This window comes from Pseudorasbora parva, chromosome 17 (genome assembly GCF_024679245.1).
Source record: "Pseudorasbora parva isolate DD20220531a chromosome 17, ASM2467924v1, whole genome shotgun sequence".
Classification (NCBI taxonomy): Eukaryota; Metazoa; Chordata; class Actinopteri; order Cypriniformes; family Gobionidae; genus Pseudorasbora; species Pseudorasbora parva.
Window position 1 is genome coordinate 20859333 of NC_090188.1, and position 16132 is coordinate 20875464.

The window sequence follows — 16132 nt, forward strand, 5'->3', positions numbered from 1 at the left end:
CATTTAAGTTAGAACAGAAAAAGTATAGATGAACCGGTTCACTTTGGCTTTAGGTGGTGTTGTGCTGCCCCCTGCTGGTGAGAGGCACTGGAGATTAGTATAACCTGAGGACTTTCGATGTCTGATCATACAGCATTAAGAAAATTGTGGAAATGTGTGCTGAAAAGATATGAAAATACAAAATGCTGTATGTTTGAAGCAATGCATTCTACCAGATTAATATTAGTTTTCAAGTCCAAACACTAACCTACAAAAGTTTGGTGTATAGGCAAGGTTTTTTTTGGTAATGGTTTTGAAAGAATTATCTTATGATCTTTCACCAGTCAGTGCTGCATTTGTTTGATCAAAATGACAGTAAAATATTGTAAAATATTACTACAATTTAAAATAGCTTACATTTTAACCTATTTTAAAATACACTTTCTTCCTGTGATGACAAATTATTCCAGTCTTCAGTGTCACGTGATCTTTCAGAAATCATTCTAATGTGCTGATCTGGTGCTCAAGAAACATTCTTACATTATTATCAATGTTGAAAATAACTGCTTAATTTTTTTTTTTTTTTAATCCATGATAATTTTTTTAGGATTCTTTGATGAACAGAAAGTTTAAAGAACCGTGCTTTTTTTTTATTGAAAGCTTCTGTAACATTATTAATGTTTTTTAATTATATAAATATTAATAAATATTAATTAATTATTAAATTTATTTACTGTCACTTTGTACCAATTGAATGTGTCTTTGCTGAAAAGTATTCATTTTTCAAAGTAGAAAAAAAATAATCTTATCCCAAACGTACACAAATATTGTGTTATTATTGTTATTTTATTACCTGTCCTGACACTGATATTAAAATGGGTAGTCTTTTTCAGGGTTATACGATTTGGCTCTATTTTTTAATTTGGTAACACTTTACAATAAGGTTCATTAGCTAACATTAGTTAACTACACAAGTTAACATGAACTACTAATGAACTTCACATATAAATTATGTTTTTATCTTTGTTTGTATCTTATTAATGTTCATTTTAACATTTACTAATCCATTATTAAAATTTTGTTAACATTAGTTAATGCACTGTGAACTAAGATGAATAAACCATGAACAGCTGGATTCGTATTAACTAACATTAACAAAGATTAACTAATGCTGAACAGATGTGTAGCTCATGGTTAGTTCATGTTAACTAATGCATTAACTAATACAACCTTTTTGTAAAGGGTTACCATTAATTTTATACTTTTATCTTTTCATCAGACACCATCCATAATATTTAAATTAAATGAAAGCATGCCAAAGATTGGTGCGCAAACGGTAGCTCAGTTAGTTTAAAAAAAACACAAGGAGAAGCGTTAGGATAATACAACATCAGCTAACACAGACATTCGCATTCGAATATAGGATTAGATTTCTCAGAGGACCGCTGAGTTTGCAGAAAAACACTAGGTAATTTGCTGTGGCATTTTATTTTACAAAGGTTGTGTAAGAAACATTTGGCAGATTCAGATGGGATTAAAATCCCAAAGTATGTCTGTGAAACACGATTTTCTCTAATGGCCCCCTGGAAAACTAATCCCGTCCAAATAGGCCTCTAGGCAATACAAGGCTAACTTTCATGCTAAATTCACATACTAAAAAATATAGTGTATACTGCAGAAGTGCTCTACTATTTCATTTGGAACACAGCCGCATGCTCTTTATGAGATAAAGGCCTATAGTGAGCTGAACACTGCTTAAATTAATCACTGCCAGGGACACAAAAGCCTAAATTCCCATCTTTATTCTGGTAAGACTGTAGCTGCAGGGTTTCATCCACAGAGCTGGGAGAACTAAGCCAAATCACACCACAATGAATAAACATAAATCTAGTCAACAGTTTAACCAAATACTTGTGCTATAAGTCAAACCAGCGAATGTCTCTTTTGCACCACCTGCTGACAAACTAAAGGAAAATACCTCAAGACACTATCGCTTTGATGAGAGGTAGACCGGCTTTCATGATAAAACTCTTAATATATTCAGCTATAGTTCACCCCAAAAAAATTTTAATTCTGTAACATGTTGTTCCAAACCCACAAGACTTTCGTTCATCTTCGGAACACAAATGAAGATATTTTTAATGAAATCTAAGAGCTTTCTGTACTCTTCATAGACAGCTATGCAACTGACAGCTTGGGGCTTCAAAAACTTCATTAAGGGATCTCAACAACAGCATCTTACACTGAAAGTTCACCATCACTCATTTCTAGAGCATGATAGACAGAAATGAACTGGCCATGACAATTGGTCACCACCACCAAACACTCTCAGTCTCAGACTCCACACTCCACGGTGACATCTATAGACGCGGCCCAATTTGATCCAGGCTTTGAGTGGAATGGAATCTGTCTGAAAAGCATTATAAAGGAGCATAACCGCTGCTCTAACTGAAAACACTCCAGCTGGCAGAGCCGTCCATAAAACAGCAGGCTAATATTTGGGCAAAATTAAGCACTGGATGAGACGCATATTTGCCAGTCTCTAAATTGATTGTAGCTTTTATTTAATTATTCTTTAAATAATACCTGATTAGAGGTAACAATGAAACAGACATCTAGAAATAAAGTCCTAATAAAGGAGGAAGCCTAATATTTAAATAATGTTACATTGAGTACATTTAACAAACCTATTATGTCAACTAAAATATAAAAATTGTTTCCTCCTCTCGCTCTCATGCCATTCTAAACTGTGTGACTTTCTTTCTTTTGCAGAACATTAAAGATAATTTGAAAATGTTTTGGTTCCCATTGAACTCCATTGTAAATTCTGACCATAAAACTGAGGAAAGCTGGAATTAAAACTGACTGGCAATCAAAACATTTCCAAAATATCTTCTTTTATGTTCTGCAGGGAAAGAAAAACAAGGTTTTGGAGTGACGCAAGGGTATTTAAATGACAATTTTCATTTTTGGGTGAACTTCCCCTTAAAGTCTATGGGGGAAAAAAAACTCCAGATCACTGTCAAAGTCATTAACAAACATTTAAGAAACAATTTTATACAATTTATTTTGCTTAATATAATGTGTTCAGTTATCAATACATTTTCTATATTTAAATCCATCCCCTGAAATTCCACGATCAGCTTTTACAATCAAAATGGAAAAAAATGAGCAGATTCTAAAACCCTGGAAAAGAAGTCTAGGAGCAAAAGACTGGTTGTGTCTGTCTGTAATTACTGGGGGTCATAATTCATTTGCAATGACATCATCTCTTTTCCAGTTATTGTGAAGGCATGTTTAGACACCGCCTGAGCATGAACGACGATTCGGCGTGTTCGCCACAATCTGAGAATCCACAAAGGAAAGGAAGCTGCTGCTACAGCAGGCATTTCTAGAATGCACCCACAGAGATAGTGATCATGCAGATCATTCTTGACACAGAGAGGAAAAGGCTCAGTATTGTTTCACGTAGCAGGGGAAATCCTTTTGATGTGAATGCTGCGGCGAGGTCAGATATTGCGTGGAATGAAGGGTTGTCTAAACAACATAACTACATTAACATACACTGGTATTAGGGCTGCTGCTGTCAATCAAGATGATATTCAAATGAATTACATATCATATCAGTATTTGCTGATACTACTGTTCAAAGGTTTGACAGATGATTTTTCATAATAGGTTTAAAAGAAAGCTTCTTGTGCTCACTAACACTTCATTTATTTGATCAAATATACAGCAATATTGTGAAATGATGGCAAAGCTTAATTTTCAGCACCATGAATCGTCTTCTGTGTCACATGATCCTTCAGAAATCATTCTAATATTCTGATTTGCTGCTCAATAGACATTTATTGTTAAAGGGATAGTTTACTTTAAAATGAAAATTCTGTCATCCTTTACTCACCCTCAAGTTGTTTCAAACCTGTATGAATTTCTTTCTTCAGCTGAACACAACGGAAGATGTTTTGAAGAATGTCAGTAACAAAACAGTTAACTGGAGCCACTGACTTCCATAGTATTTTTTTTTCCTACTATGGAAGCCAATGGCTCCGGTTAACTGTTTGGTTACTGACATTCTTCAAAACATCTTCCGTTGTGTTCAGCTGAAGAAAGAAATTCATACAGGTTTGAAACAACTTGTGGGTGAGGAATGATGACAATTTTCATTTTAAAGTGAACTATCCCTTTAACAGCGTTAAAAACAGTTGTATTGCTTAAAATTTTTTTTTTTAATATATTTTCTTAATATTGTTACAGTATTACTGTCTTTAATGTTACTTATCAATTTAATGTGTTCTTGCTGGATAATAATTTAAAAAAAGTTAACTTATACAAATAAATACTGCCCACAAACTTTTAAGTTGTATAGTGTTTGTTTCTTTTCATATTAATTAACATAAGCCATGCCTACACTTCACAGCAACCTATTTATTTTCCAATCCATCTGTGGTATTTTAGGGGCCAGCTGCCGTTTTTGGATGCCTCTCAGACCCCTGGATTCTGTTCCATTTTATTGTGCTCTCAAGGGTTTTTGAACCAAGAACATGAGCAGTGCGAATGGCTCCTTACTCATTCTGTGCTACTGCTCTTGGTAAGTGTTGTTTGGCGAGTCGAGCTGTAGCAGCAAACGGGACTCATTCAAATGGGCAAAAACATGTCAAAAACATGTCAGAGCTTATTTAAAAATAATGTACAAGTCCTGTGATCGCTCGCATTTTTATAGGGGTTTCATCAAACACAATTGATCACGTTCAGTTGACAGCCCTAATATTTTTACTCTCAGGTTTTCCCCCCTCTTAAATCAAAATATAACTTCTGGAGAACAGAATAAGCAAAACACACAAAGATGCTGACGCAGACTCTCCGCAGTTCTTATCTCTGTGAGTGACAGTGTGAAAGAGAGCACAGAGGAGGAAGTACAAGAGCACATTTCCTGCCTGTCCTTGTGGCGTGTGCATGTGCAGAGGAAGTAAAAGATGGGGAGACTATCAAATAGACACTTCTCTCAACACTCTCCAGTAGCCAGACCCAATGAAAGACCAATACATACACACAAATACGCCTCTATCAGCACTTAAAGCAGGAAGGACACACACACACTTGTCTTCCGTCCTGAGGCGGTTATGATTGGATCATTACTCATTACTAGATCTGCCCAGAGGCATTCCCAGAATCTGTGCCCACAGAGTTTTAGAAAAAAAAGCTTATATGAGCACACTCACTGCTTGCTGGTTAATGGCACATTATATCTATAAGTAGATATAATATGTATAAATAGTCTGTCCATTGGATGATTTTACTATGATAATCTGTGGGAATTGTAATGCATTTAACCACAATCAAATCTGACTGATAATAAACGCTTACTATCATTAACAGTACTGATCACTGAGGTAGCTAAAAATACAACATGTCTATGACACCTATTAATTACATCACAGATCGGCTTAACTACCGGGGTTAAGATGCAATGATTGGGGTCTGCCTTTCACCCAGCATGCAAAGCAGAATAAGAGTTTAACTGGCAAAGAGTCCAAAACTGTGGTTAATAATAATAATATTAATAATAATGGATGAAACGTTGATATTGAAGAAAGTAAAACTATTAAAATGCATTCTCTTTAATTGAAATAATGTTGAAAACTTGAAAATAAAATATATCTAAAAATATTAGATTAAAAAAATTAAGCGAAACATATAAAGTATTAAATTAAATTAAGGTTGAAGTACTAAATTATTAAAACTAAAACTGATATAAAAAAATAATAAATACATTAAAAGCTAAATATAAATATATATTTTTTAAAAGCACATGGAATTACTAAAACTGTAAGCAAAAATTAAAAGCTATTCAAAATATTAATAAATATTATAATTGTATATAAACACCAGAATAAAATTTAGGTTATTAAAGAAAAGCCTGTTTTACATGAGGATGTGTCAATTATAATCTTAGATAATCTGTATCCTCAATTTAACCTTGGCAATTATTACTATTGCATTGTTTAATAATAATTATAATGAAGATGAAGAAGAAATGCAGTAAAATAATACTCATAAAGTATTTAAAAAAATGATCATGCAAAGGGTATGTTATTATATTAATAACTGGTCTCAAAAACCCACAGGGTGAATTGAAATTGAGGAACAAAGAAAAATATTGTAAACATGTAAAATGTTATTACTAACTGTCATACTGAAGCTTTATACCTGTCAAAACACCTTTAAACCTTCTTCTACCAGACAATAAAGATTATAATGCAAGACCTCAATGACATCAGTCCTCGCCCCACAGCACAAATGTAGTAGCCTGACAGTGTGTGTGTGTGTGTGTGTGTGTGTGTGTGTGTGTGTGTGTGTGTGTGTGTGTGTCCCTCAGGTTAACAAAATCTGCACACACAAAGCAAATACGACCTTAAACATAGGCTGGGTTCATTCTCCGGTGGTGTTCTGCATGTCGGTGACAGCGGGCATAGTGGCATCAGGCAGCGAGAGAGCAGCACTGCACAAAGTAAATAAAAGCCTCTGGACACACTGTGCCCAGCCATGTCTGACCGATCCCTACTATTCTGTCACGTCTAATCACATCCATCATCTAGAACCAGCAGCTCCAGCAGTGCCACACTCAGCACATCTACTGCACTCTGTAAATTTCGTCTCCTACTTTACTTGACAGCGCAGTTTATGGCAGTCTCTCGATTCTACAACCATGCGGAGTCAAAGTTGTGAGGCACAAACATAAGGGGAAAAATAGCTGCAATAAAAAAATATATATACATAAAAATAATAATATAATAATAACACTTCAGCTAGCCATATCAGGATTGTGCTTCACTACAGACAAGACACAATACTTTTTTGTCAATATAATGCAAATATGACCATTTTTTAGGTTCTGAGAAACCCAGCGCTGGAAAGCTTTTCTAATATTAACGCAGGTTCTAAAGCTCATTCCTGATCATATCCCTTCTTTTTCCAGTGATATTCCTCTGGCTTGTTCTCTTTTTTTAATGTCTCTCAGGCATTTCTCTTTCTACAGGCTTTCTTCAAATCTCCCTCTTGCTCAAATCTCTCTCTCTTCCCCCATTATTTGTATAGGGCCCCTACTGCTGACTGGCTACAAGTGTGTTGCGGCACTCTACTATCAACAGCGTTTCTCAGAAATCACTCTGCACATTTAAGTTGGTCTCTGTCAAATGAACCAACATGAAACAGCATTTTACTCCCATAGTGTCACATATTTCTAAATGAAACAATATTCAACATGTCAAAAAATTACTTGGGAGTTGATTTTACCAATTAGCAGTTCAATTAAATATATTATAGCAGAATTATGTTCAGATGAATCGTGCATAATAGGACCAAGATGACATAGTTCAGCTAAAAATTAAACTTTAATATCTTTCTTCTGTGTAAAATTAAATATTTTTTGCATCCCATTTTGTAGTATAAACGGTGTGAGTACTCTGAAAATTCCAAATAAAATACATGCAATTTAAAGGCACAATATAAGATGTTTTGATTAAAATATCCCAAAAAAAACACTAGAAATATTATATTTATTCACTAGTTTGTGAAGATGTTTGACTCGTGTTGCTTTTTTCAAACGCACGTTATAAGGGACTCAAACTTGCAGTCTTTCAGACGGAGCGGCGTTTACTCCTGATCTCAGACCTGCTCTTCGCTAACACACTGGTATTTATTTATTTAATTAAAATTCGATTTCGATTAATCGTGCAGCCTTAGTCTGCAGCATAATAAAAGCTACGCAAAATCAAGGCGTCATCAAGCTTTGTTTTGGCTTTAAATACCCATATGATGCACTTAATCAAAAAACAAAGTGTGGAATGTTGAACACTATGCACATCCTTTCAAATATCGCAGCTTTTCATATGTACCGGGTTTGTGGTCATCAGACGCTGATAATGAATGAGAAAATAACTTCATAAAATTCTTATCTAGATGCATATGTAGCGTACATAGTGATTAATCCATAGTGCGTCATTTGACACACTTCAATGTTTTTCGTCAATGGTCAACATTCTTCAAAATATCTTCTTTTATGTTCCACAAAAGAAAGCAAGTTATACATACAGGCTTGGAAAGACATGAGGGCGAGTAAATGATGACATCATTTAAACTTTAAAACTCTTGCAAGGCTGTCATTCAAAAGCTACAAAACTCCACCCATCAGCACTAGCATTGTGTAAGAGAGAGGCAGAAAGAGGCCAGGCAATATGAGCAGTGAGGTGTGGCTCCACTTAAGACACCAGAGAGCTCTGGTCTGGTTAAGACGAAAGCTGAGAGGGGAGCTCGAGAAGGAGAAGGCCTGCGACATCGCCGCAGAGCCGAAGACTGCCTCCTGCCTATATATTCTCACACGCTCTATGTGGAAATAACGGACCTTTATGAGAAGGCAGAAAGGGTTTATAATAGAAAAGACGATGGAAATGGAAGAGACAGAAAATAGTGCCATCCAGTGTTTTTTTGATGGACTATGATGAACCCTAGACCGTAGAACACCTTTAATTCACATTCCACCCAGGATGCAATCTCTACAATGGGACATTGTTCAGGGACTATAACAAGTTTTTGAATTTGTACACCTATAAGCTTGCATCAGGATCGGTTGGCAAGATTGTCGCTAGTAAATAGCAATGTCACTAAGGCCACAATAAATATTTAAAAAAAACATCCACCATGCAAGGAAATAAGAGGAAATGAGAATGCATTTTGTTCTCAATGTTTAGCACCATGTTACAAGTACAACCGTACACAGCTGCAACAAACGTGACAGTAAAGAACCTGCTTGCAACTTTGTGGCGATATTTACTATAACAATGACATATAGAAGTCATGGAAAGGAAATGGCAACCGGATCATTTGTTGTGTATTCTGAAGTATATCCAAGTGTAATGAATTATAGAAAAAGAAAAAGTAGGGCGGAATTTGGTTCAATGTGGGTTGTCGATTGGATTTTGACATGTGGAGCGGGTTTAAGAGGAAGATATGATCAGGGCTGTGTTTTCCCAAAAGCATCGTAAGCCTAAGTTGATCGTAGAGACCACTGGTGGCAACTGTTCTATGATCAACTTAAAGGGTTAGTTCACCCAAAAATGAAATTAATGTCATTAATGACTCAACCTAATGTCATTCCACACCCATTAAACCTCCGTTCATCTTCGGAACACAGTTTAAGATATTTTGTATTTGTTGGGCATTTGCAGTCTATGCACACTTCACTGTCCATGTCCAGAAAGCTAATAAAAACATCATCAGAGTAGTTCATATGTGACATCAGTTAGTTAAATAGAATCTCTTGAAGCATCGAAAATACATTTTGGTCCAAATATAACAAAAACTCATTATTGTCTTCTCTTCTGTGTTCCTCAAATAAAGATTCAAATGGCCATGAACCAGTGAATCAATCAATGATTCGGAACGCCAATCTGACGTGATTTCAGCAGTTTGACACTCGATCCAAACTGCTGAAATCACGTGACATTGTCGATCTGAAAATTATTAATGACATCAATTTCATTTTTGGGTGAACTAACCGTTTAAGCTTACGATGCTTTTGGAAAATGCAGCCCTGAGCAAACGTCATTTCCACTGGAATATCGAGGTATGACATTAAGATTAAACATTATGAGGTCAAAACTTTATAAAATGATAAAACATGCACAAATAAATTGTTCACAATAATATCTATAACATGCATTTACTAAACAGATAATAGAAAAAAATATATTCTCATAGGTTATTAAAACTTTTAAAATTTTACATTTTAGTCTTCAACATGTTTCACACATTAAAGTTGGCACGAAACGGACGTTTGCAATAGTCTTTTCTTTCATATTGTGGCGTATATTTGAGGGCAACAAATTCTCGAACGAGAATAAATGGCGGAACTTGATTTTGTCCATCTTTCTAGACATTGATTTTATTGAGGTTATTTAAAAGTTGTTTTGATTAAAGATTACAAGGCCACATGAATTAAAATAATAATGACAAAAATGGTACACACATAATATTAAAATGTATGATCCATTTTGCATTCATGGTGACTTTGTATTATTAAAGTATAATAACAACCTTCCCTTCCTTAAAATGTGCTGACACAGTGACGACTTAAAGTGAACACACCTAGAGAGACCACCCAATTGAACATCTATTATGGTTATGGTCGCCTGGTTAAAATCTGAAGTAAAGATATTGATAGGACCAGGAACTAAAAACTACTTTCACTTGTGCTTAATGGTAAGTATCACTTTTGGCTGCATAGTCCCTGTGGAAACATAAGGGGGTAGTATGCACTGTACTAAGGTGAACCATTATGAAACAGGTGGATATGTGGAACAGTGATCACCATCTGAATCATCATCATCATCAAAGCCGCTACACATTTATACTGTAGGTTAATCTCTCTTATATAGCACCACCTGACAATGGAACGTCAGGGTTGCACTATCAGACCTTCTGATTAGTTCAACTCCAGACTGGTTTTCCATTCATGCATTAGTAATGGTTTTGGTCAAGGACGCATGGCTGAATAGTGATTCGCCGGATATAAGACAGATGAGCTGTCAACCTAAACAGGGTCTGGGCTTCATTAAATTCAAATGTCAAAATCGGCAGCTCGGTGGGTTGACACACAGATACGGTTTTTTTTTCCTCCGGGTGACTCAGGACCGTGAAGCATGAGAAACCTGAACGGGCTGTTCAACGACAGGTGATCAAAACATCAAACGCAAGTTTTATGTTTAGTGAAGGAGATTTTCAGATCTCACCTTTGGCTTCGCAGTCGGCGCAGTATTTGTTATCATCCTCTCTCAGCATTTTGGACAGAATGGCCTGATGCTGCTCGTTCAGTTTCTGAGCCTTTTCCCTCTCCGATCGCGTCGTCATCTCGGACCGTTTTCTGTCAACGTCTCTGGATAAAATCAACGGTCTTTCCCCCGATTCACTCTGTTCAACTGGATCGTTATAAATGGAAGACCATCCCCTGTGAAATGAAACTATGATGGGCTCACGGCAACGGAGCGGCGACTGGGTTGAGACTGAGCGGCGGAATATGGCCGATTGGAGGAACAGACCGGAAGCGGAAACGGAGACGAAGTACAGTGGGATAACTAAAATAGATTTAAAATACAGTGAATATGAAACCGGGAAACAATTTAATCAAATTTAAGCAATATATTATTTTTATACAATTTTTAAAGTCAGACCTATGCTTTGTGAAATCCCATTTTGATGCCACTGTGACTTTTACGTCATTGCTGACGTATGTGTCTGTTGGAAGGTTGGGTAGCCGGTCTGACGCGAAATGTGGAGTTATGTTTAAATCATATCTAAGGTAACGTAGAATATTTGTATTTGTTTAAAACCTAATAAATAGACTATGGTTTACTTCGGGAAAAGGTACTGCCTATTATAAACTGGGTGACTGACATTAAAGCTTGCAATCCTGTCTACGAAAGCCAGTGTCAAAATGGTCAAAATGTTACACTCTGACAGAAACTTCAAATAAATAATAATACAATTATTACAAATTAAACTTTAAAATCTATATTTTTAAATCATTCCAATTTCTAACAACACATTTTACAAATAAAACTTTAAATTAATTTCAACATTATCTAGACAAAATGTATCAAATAAAAAAAATAAATGGAAACATTTTGTCAACATTATGACATTTCTGTATGATTTTCATATTTAAATACAATCTAAAAAAAACTGTAATATTGCACAGGCGATATACGTAGGCATTCAATAAGCTAAAAATAGCTATTTTCATCCTATATATAGTTTATACCATCTCTCATTGCTCTCAACAAAAGTCATAGAATATGTGTCTCTTTGAATAAAAACACATGGGGACAGCAAAGTATATGTATTTGTTGAAGGTGCCTTCTAGAATTATTCCCAGTAACATATCAGCCAAACTACAACTGTTCAGTTTTGTAGTCTTTGCAGAGTTATTTAGATGCAAATTTAAGGCTGATCAGGCCATCTCTCCCAGCCTTGCTGCGGTGCCCTGATAATGCTTTAAAACCCTGTGCGTAAAGGCTGATATGGTACTGCCTTTATATAACAATATAACAATTAATGTGCAAGATACATATAGAGAACCTATAGAATTTATACATGTAGGCTACTCTTTTCCACAAAATAACACTGACTAATTACACGATAACAAAAACATGAATGCCCTTGTGACAAAACTTTCTATGAATTGTTTGAAATGCATCAATAATATATTATAACATTGTATGATTAAATATGCATCCTTCGAAAGAAACCTTTCGCACACTGTGTTACCCTTACTAGTGGGTGCAGGACACTATAAATCATGTATGTAAGTGAGTATAGCTAAATAAATGAAGTAAACTTTGACATATTATACCCAAAAAAAATTCATACAGTGGACTACCAGTAAAACTGATAAAAATGTGGGTCCAAAATTATTCACACTTTGATGTGACCATGTTTTGCTTAAGTGTTTTTTTTTAATGCTACCTTTTACACCACAGACAAATGAAGCATTGAAGCACAAAATGAAGCATTGCTTGGTAATCGGTCGACCTTAATTGGTATTATCTAATTGTGTACTTAAATGTAACAGGTTCCATTACATACCTTTCTATCAAAGTTATCTGGCATTATCACGATTTTGTTCTGATACTGTTTAACTCTTGTAAGTTAAGTTCTTGTCATATTATGTTACCATTTTCTAAACTATAGCAAATAAACTGTAAAATGTGAGGAAATGTTGAAGGTGTCTGAATACATTTTGGTTTAACTGTATAATGTCAATATTACAAATGAAGGCAGATTCTTCTCATAATACCAATTAAAGATTAAACAGATTAATTCAAGTAGTTTACTATAGTAGGCCCATACAATCAGGGGAGACATACATAATTTCTGGACATACATACATTCTCTTATTTATATAGAGAATTAGGAATTAAATTCAAATGGTAAAATAAATAAATGTGAATATTTTAACAGGCTAATCTAAAAATCAATACAACGACCCTTCCTTTCCCAGTCCCCGTATCGTGTAGGTTCAGGGCCTCTGGGACCACCTTTCTCCTTAGTTTCTGGATTCACATCATCTGGAAATCCTGTTGAAGAATAAATTACACATTAATTGTATACACTTAAAATACATATAACTTATAATGTATTATTAATTATTTTGTATTTTCATTATATTTGTATTAAAAATAAAATTATAGGTGTGTGCTTTTTTTTAAATGCAGCTTTAAAAAAAATAAAAATAAAAGAGCTAAAGTATGATATAGATGCTACAGTACAGGCCAAAAGTTTGGACATTACTATTTGTAATGTTTTTGAAAGAAGTTTCTTCTGCTCATCAAGCCTGCATTTATTTGATCAAAAATACAGATCTTTTTTTTTATATATTGTGAAAGATTATTACAATTTTAAATATTTGGTTTTCAATTTATTATACTTTAAATTATCATTTATTTCTGTGATGCAAAGCAGAATTTTTTAGGATCATTACTCCAGTCTTCAGTGTCACATGTGATATCCAGTCTATCACATGATCCTTCAGAAATCAATATTCTGATTTATTATGAGTGTTGGAAACACACTGCTGCCTAATATATTTGATGAATAAAAGGTTCAAAAGAACTGCATGTATTCAACAAAAAAATAATAATAATCAAATAATATAAATCTACTTTATTATCAATTTTAACACATACTTGCTGAATAAAATTATTGATTTATTTCAAAAAAAGAAAGAAGAAAAAATGGCTGACCCCAAAGTACTGACCAGTAGTGTATATTGTTGTTACAAAAGATTTCTATTTTTAAAACATTTGCTTTTTTTTTAATTCATCAAAGTATTGTAAAAAAGTATCACAGGTAATGAAAAAATATTAAGCAGCAGAACTGTTTCCAACCTTGAAAATGAATCCTCATATTAGAATGATTTCTGAAGGATCATGTGACACTGAAGACTGGAGGAATGCTACTGAAAATTCAGCTTTGCATTACAGAAATAAATGATCATATAAAGTATAATACATTTTTTTAAACCCAATTATTTTAAATTGTAATAATATATCACAATATAAAAATAAACTTCTTTCAAAAACATTTCAAATAGTTATGTGTCCAAACTTTTGGCCTGTAGTGTATATCCCTCCTTATAACTTTTCTCTGTCCTTTATGTAATTTATTCTACAACTGTAATAACTGTATAACAGAGATGATGTGTGCTCTTACTTTTAAGGACATCTTTAGATTTAGACTCAGTTTCGTCCATGTCAAATCGTCCTTGGGGCGTTTTCGCTTTCTTTAAAGGTTCTTTATCTTTGGTCGCCCCACCAGATGCATATCCTGCTGTCCTATGACATGCTGTAGGGAACAGCAGCGCAATATTTCAACAAATCTGTCGCTGTTCGTGAGACTCAACACGATTTTCAGTAATCAATATAAAGAAGGTTGCGAAATTATATAGAATAATGTGACATAAGTACAAATACGCATGTTGTGCATGCATCCCAATAGACACTCACCAGTATAAGTCGACTCTAAAAACAATCCTCTCTTTACCAAACGTCTAGCTGTCGTACAGCAAACACGTAAAAGGGACATTTTGCGTGAAACGCTGCGCTAATCTGTTATGAACTTTTTCCCCTTGTCGCTGCAGAAAATTACACAACGGAAGAATGTTTTGACGCCGCTAAATGACGTTGCGTGCGTCATCATTTGGGGACACAAAATGCACTCGAGATGGTCGCGGCGGCGCTAAAAAAGGGCAGAAGCATGATTATGAACATTTAAATAAATCTGCTTTGCATGGGGGTTTCCCAGGTTCCCTGGAATAATACGATTCTTATGAAACAGTGAAATGAAGAGCCAAAATATAGATTCGTGTTAGTGTTACATAACATAGGCTACTCCAAAACTACAGCCTATTTTTTTTTTTTTTTTTTTTTTTTTGATGGTAGGGCTATTGCAGTTAAGTTTTTAAGGTCTGATTGCATAGCTACACATATAAATTGACATTTTATGGATTGTATAAAGTGAAATGATATTATGTAATGTGATTTTTTTTAAGGGATAGGCTTCGATCCCTTAATTGCATTGTAGGCTAATACAAAAAACAACAACCCTACTGTATCATGATAGATCATTTTGAATCAGATATTCAATACTGTTTTACATTTCATGTGCACACATAAAAAATAACTAATAAAACGAATCCCTTTTAATAACCCTAAATGTAATTTGTAAGATCAATTATAGCCTACCTCGGACATTATAACGTGTAAATTTTAGCCTACAATATTAAATAATTCGTGAATCTAAACGAACCCAATGAAAAAGTTCCTCAAAACTTTTTGAGACAATTTTGAATTGCGCAATGTGCAATTGGTTCGAATAGCCTACATTTCGAAATATTTACTATACAGTTAGACTTTGTATATTGTGAGAATATGATATAGGCTAGGCTGTATTTAGCTTGATATCCGAATTATAATGTTCTTATGATCTTACGTTCTTATTTTACGCAGCAACGTCTGTTTGCTTCCCAGACAGCAACAGATCGCTATGGAAATTTGTCCTAGAGGCAGTGTCTCCAGGAAATTGTACCCCCGGCATTAAAATAATATGGTAAAAAGTACCAGCAAATTAAGGTAGCCTACGACACCATATGCAACTATCGCGGGTCATGAATGAAGTATTTTAACGTTACCGGCTTATTTGATTTAATTTGTTATGCTAAATAACTCCCATATATGCTGCATAAGATAGGCTATGCATATTTTAACATTCTGGAACATTTTAAACGACACTTATGTAACACATTAACCTACGATTTCGGAAGAGATGATGAAACGTAGACCTGGGCCTACTATTGGATAAGCTTCTGGTTAGTTTCAGGAACACCATCCATCACATCTGCACATAGTTAATATCACAAACACACATATATGCACTCTCTACTCTCCAAGGCATACATACATTTATCATGCAAACAAAACTGCCATTCACTTTGAGGAGAGATTCATCTCTCTATCCACAATGACAAAACCTGCGAGGTGTTGCTATGGTTACTCAACAATATAAGCGCCAAACAAATCGGACAGTTAGAATGAGTCAA

General features: G+C 34.7%; 2 protein-coding genes across 6 annotated transcripts in view; both read right to left on the minus strand.

Moving 5' to 3' along the window:
- The window catches only part of smap1 (small ArfGAP 1), a 130947-nt gene extending 119871 nt beyond the window's left edge, over nt 1–11076 (minus strand). For all 5 annotated transcript variants that reach the window (XM_067421292.1, XM_067421291.1, XM_067421290.1 and 2 more), the window contains exon 1: nt 10770–11076. In XM_067421292.1, the coding sequence (XP_067277393.1) occupies nt 10770–10887 (118 nt within the window). In that variant the 5' untranslated portion in view covers nt 10888–11076. The remainder of the gene's footprint in view (nt 1–10769) is intronic.
- A 658-nt stretch (nt 11077–11734) lies between these two features.
- sdhaf4 (succinate dehydrogenase complex assembly factor 4) lies at nt 11735–14931 on the minus strand. The gene is made up of 3 exons (XM_067421298.1): nt 14541–14931; nt 14248–14379; nt 11735–13112 (listed from the first exon to the last, which is right to left on the minus strand). The coding sequence occupies exons 1-3, from the start codon at nt 14617–14619 to the stop codon at nt 13003–13005; spliced, it is 321 nt and encodes a 106-aa protein (XP_067277399.1). The 5' UTR covers nt 14620–14931; the 3' UTR covers nt 11735–13002.
- Between the last annotated feature and the right edge of the window lie 1201 nt (nt 14932–16132).

What these genes read in the sequence shown, in the direction of transcription:
- sdhaf4 (XM_067421298.1), bottom strand. Translation starts at nt 14,619, where the DNA reads ATGTCCCTTTTACGTGTTTGCTGTACGACAGCTAGACGTTTGGTAAAG. An exon ending in TTTAGAGTCGACTTATACTG is followed by an intron (nt 14,380 to 14,540) that starts GTGAGTGTCTAT and finishes TGTTCCCTACAG; the next exon opens with CATGTCATAGGACAGCAGGA. An exon ending in ATCTAAAGATGTCCTTAAAA is followed by an intron (nt 13,113 to 14,247) that starts GTAAGAGCACAC and finishes ATTCTTCAACAG; the next exon opens with GATTTCCAGATGATGTGAAT.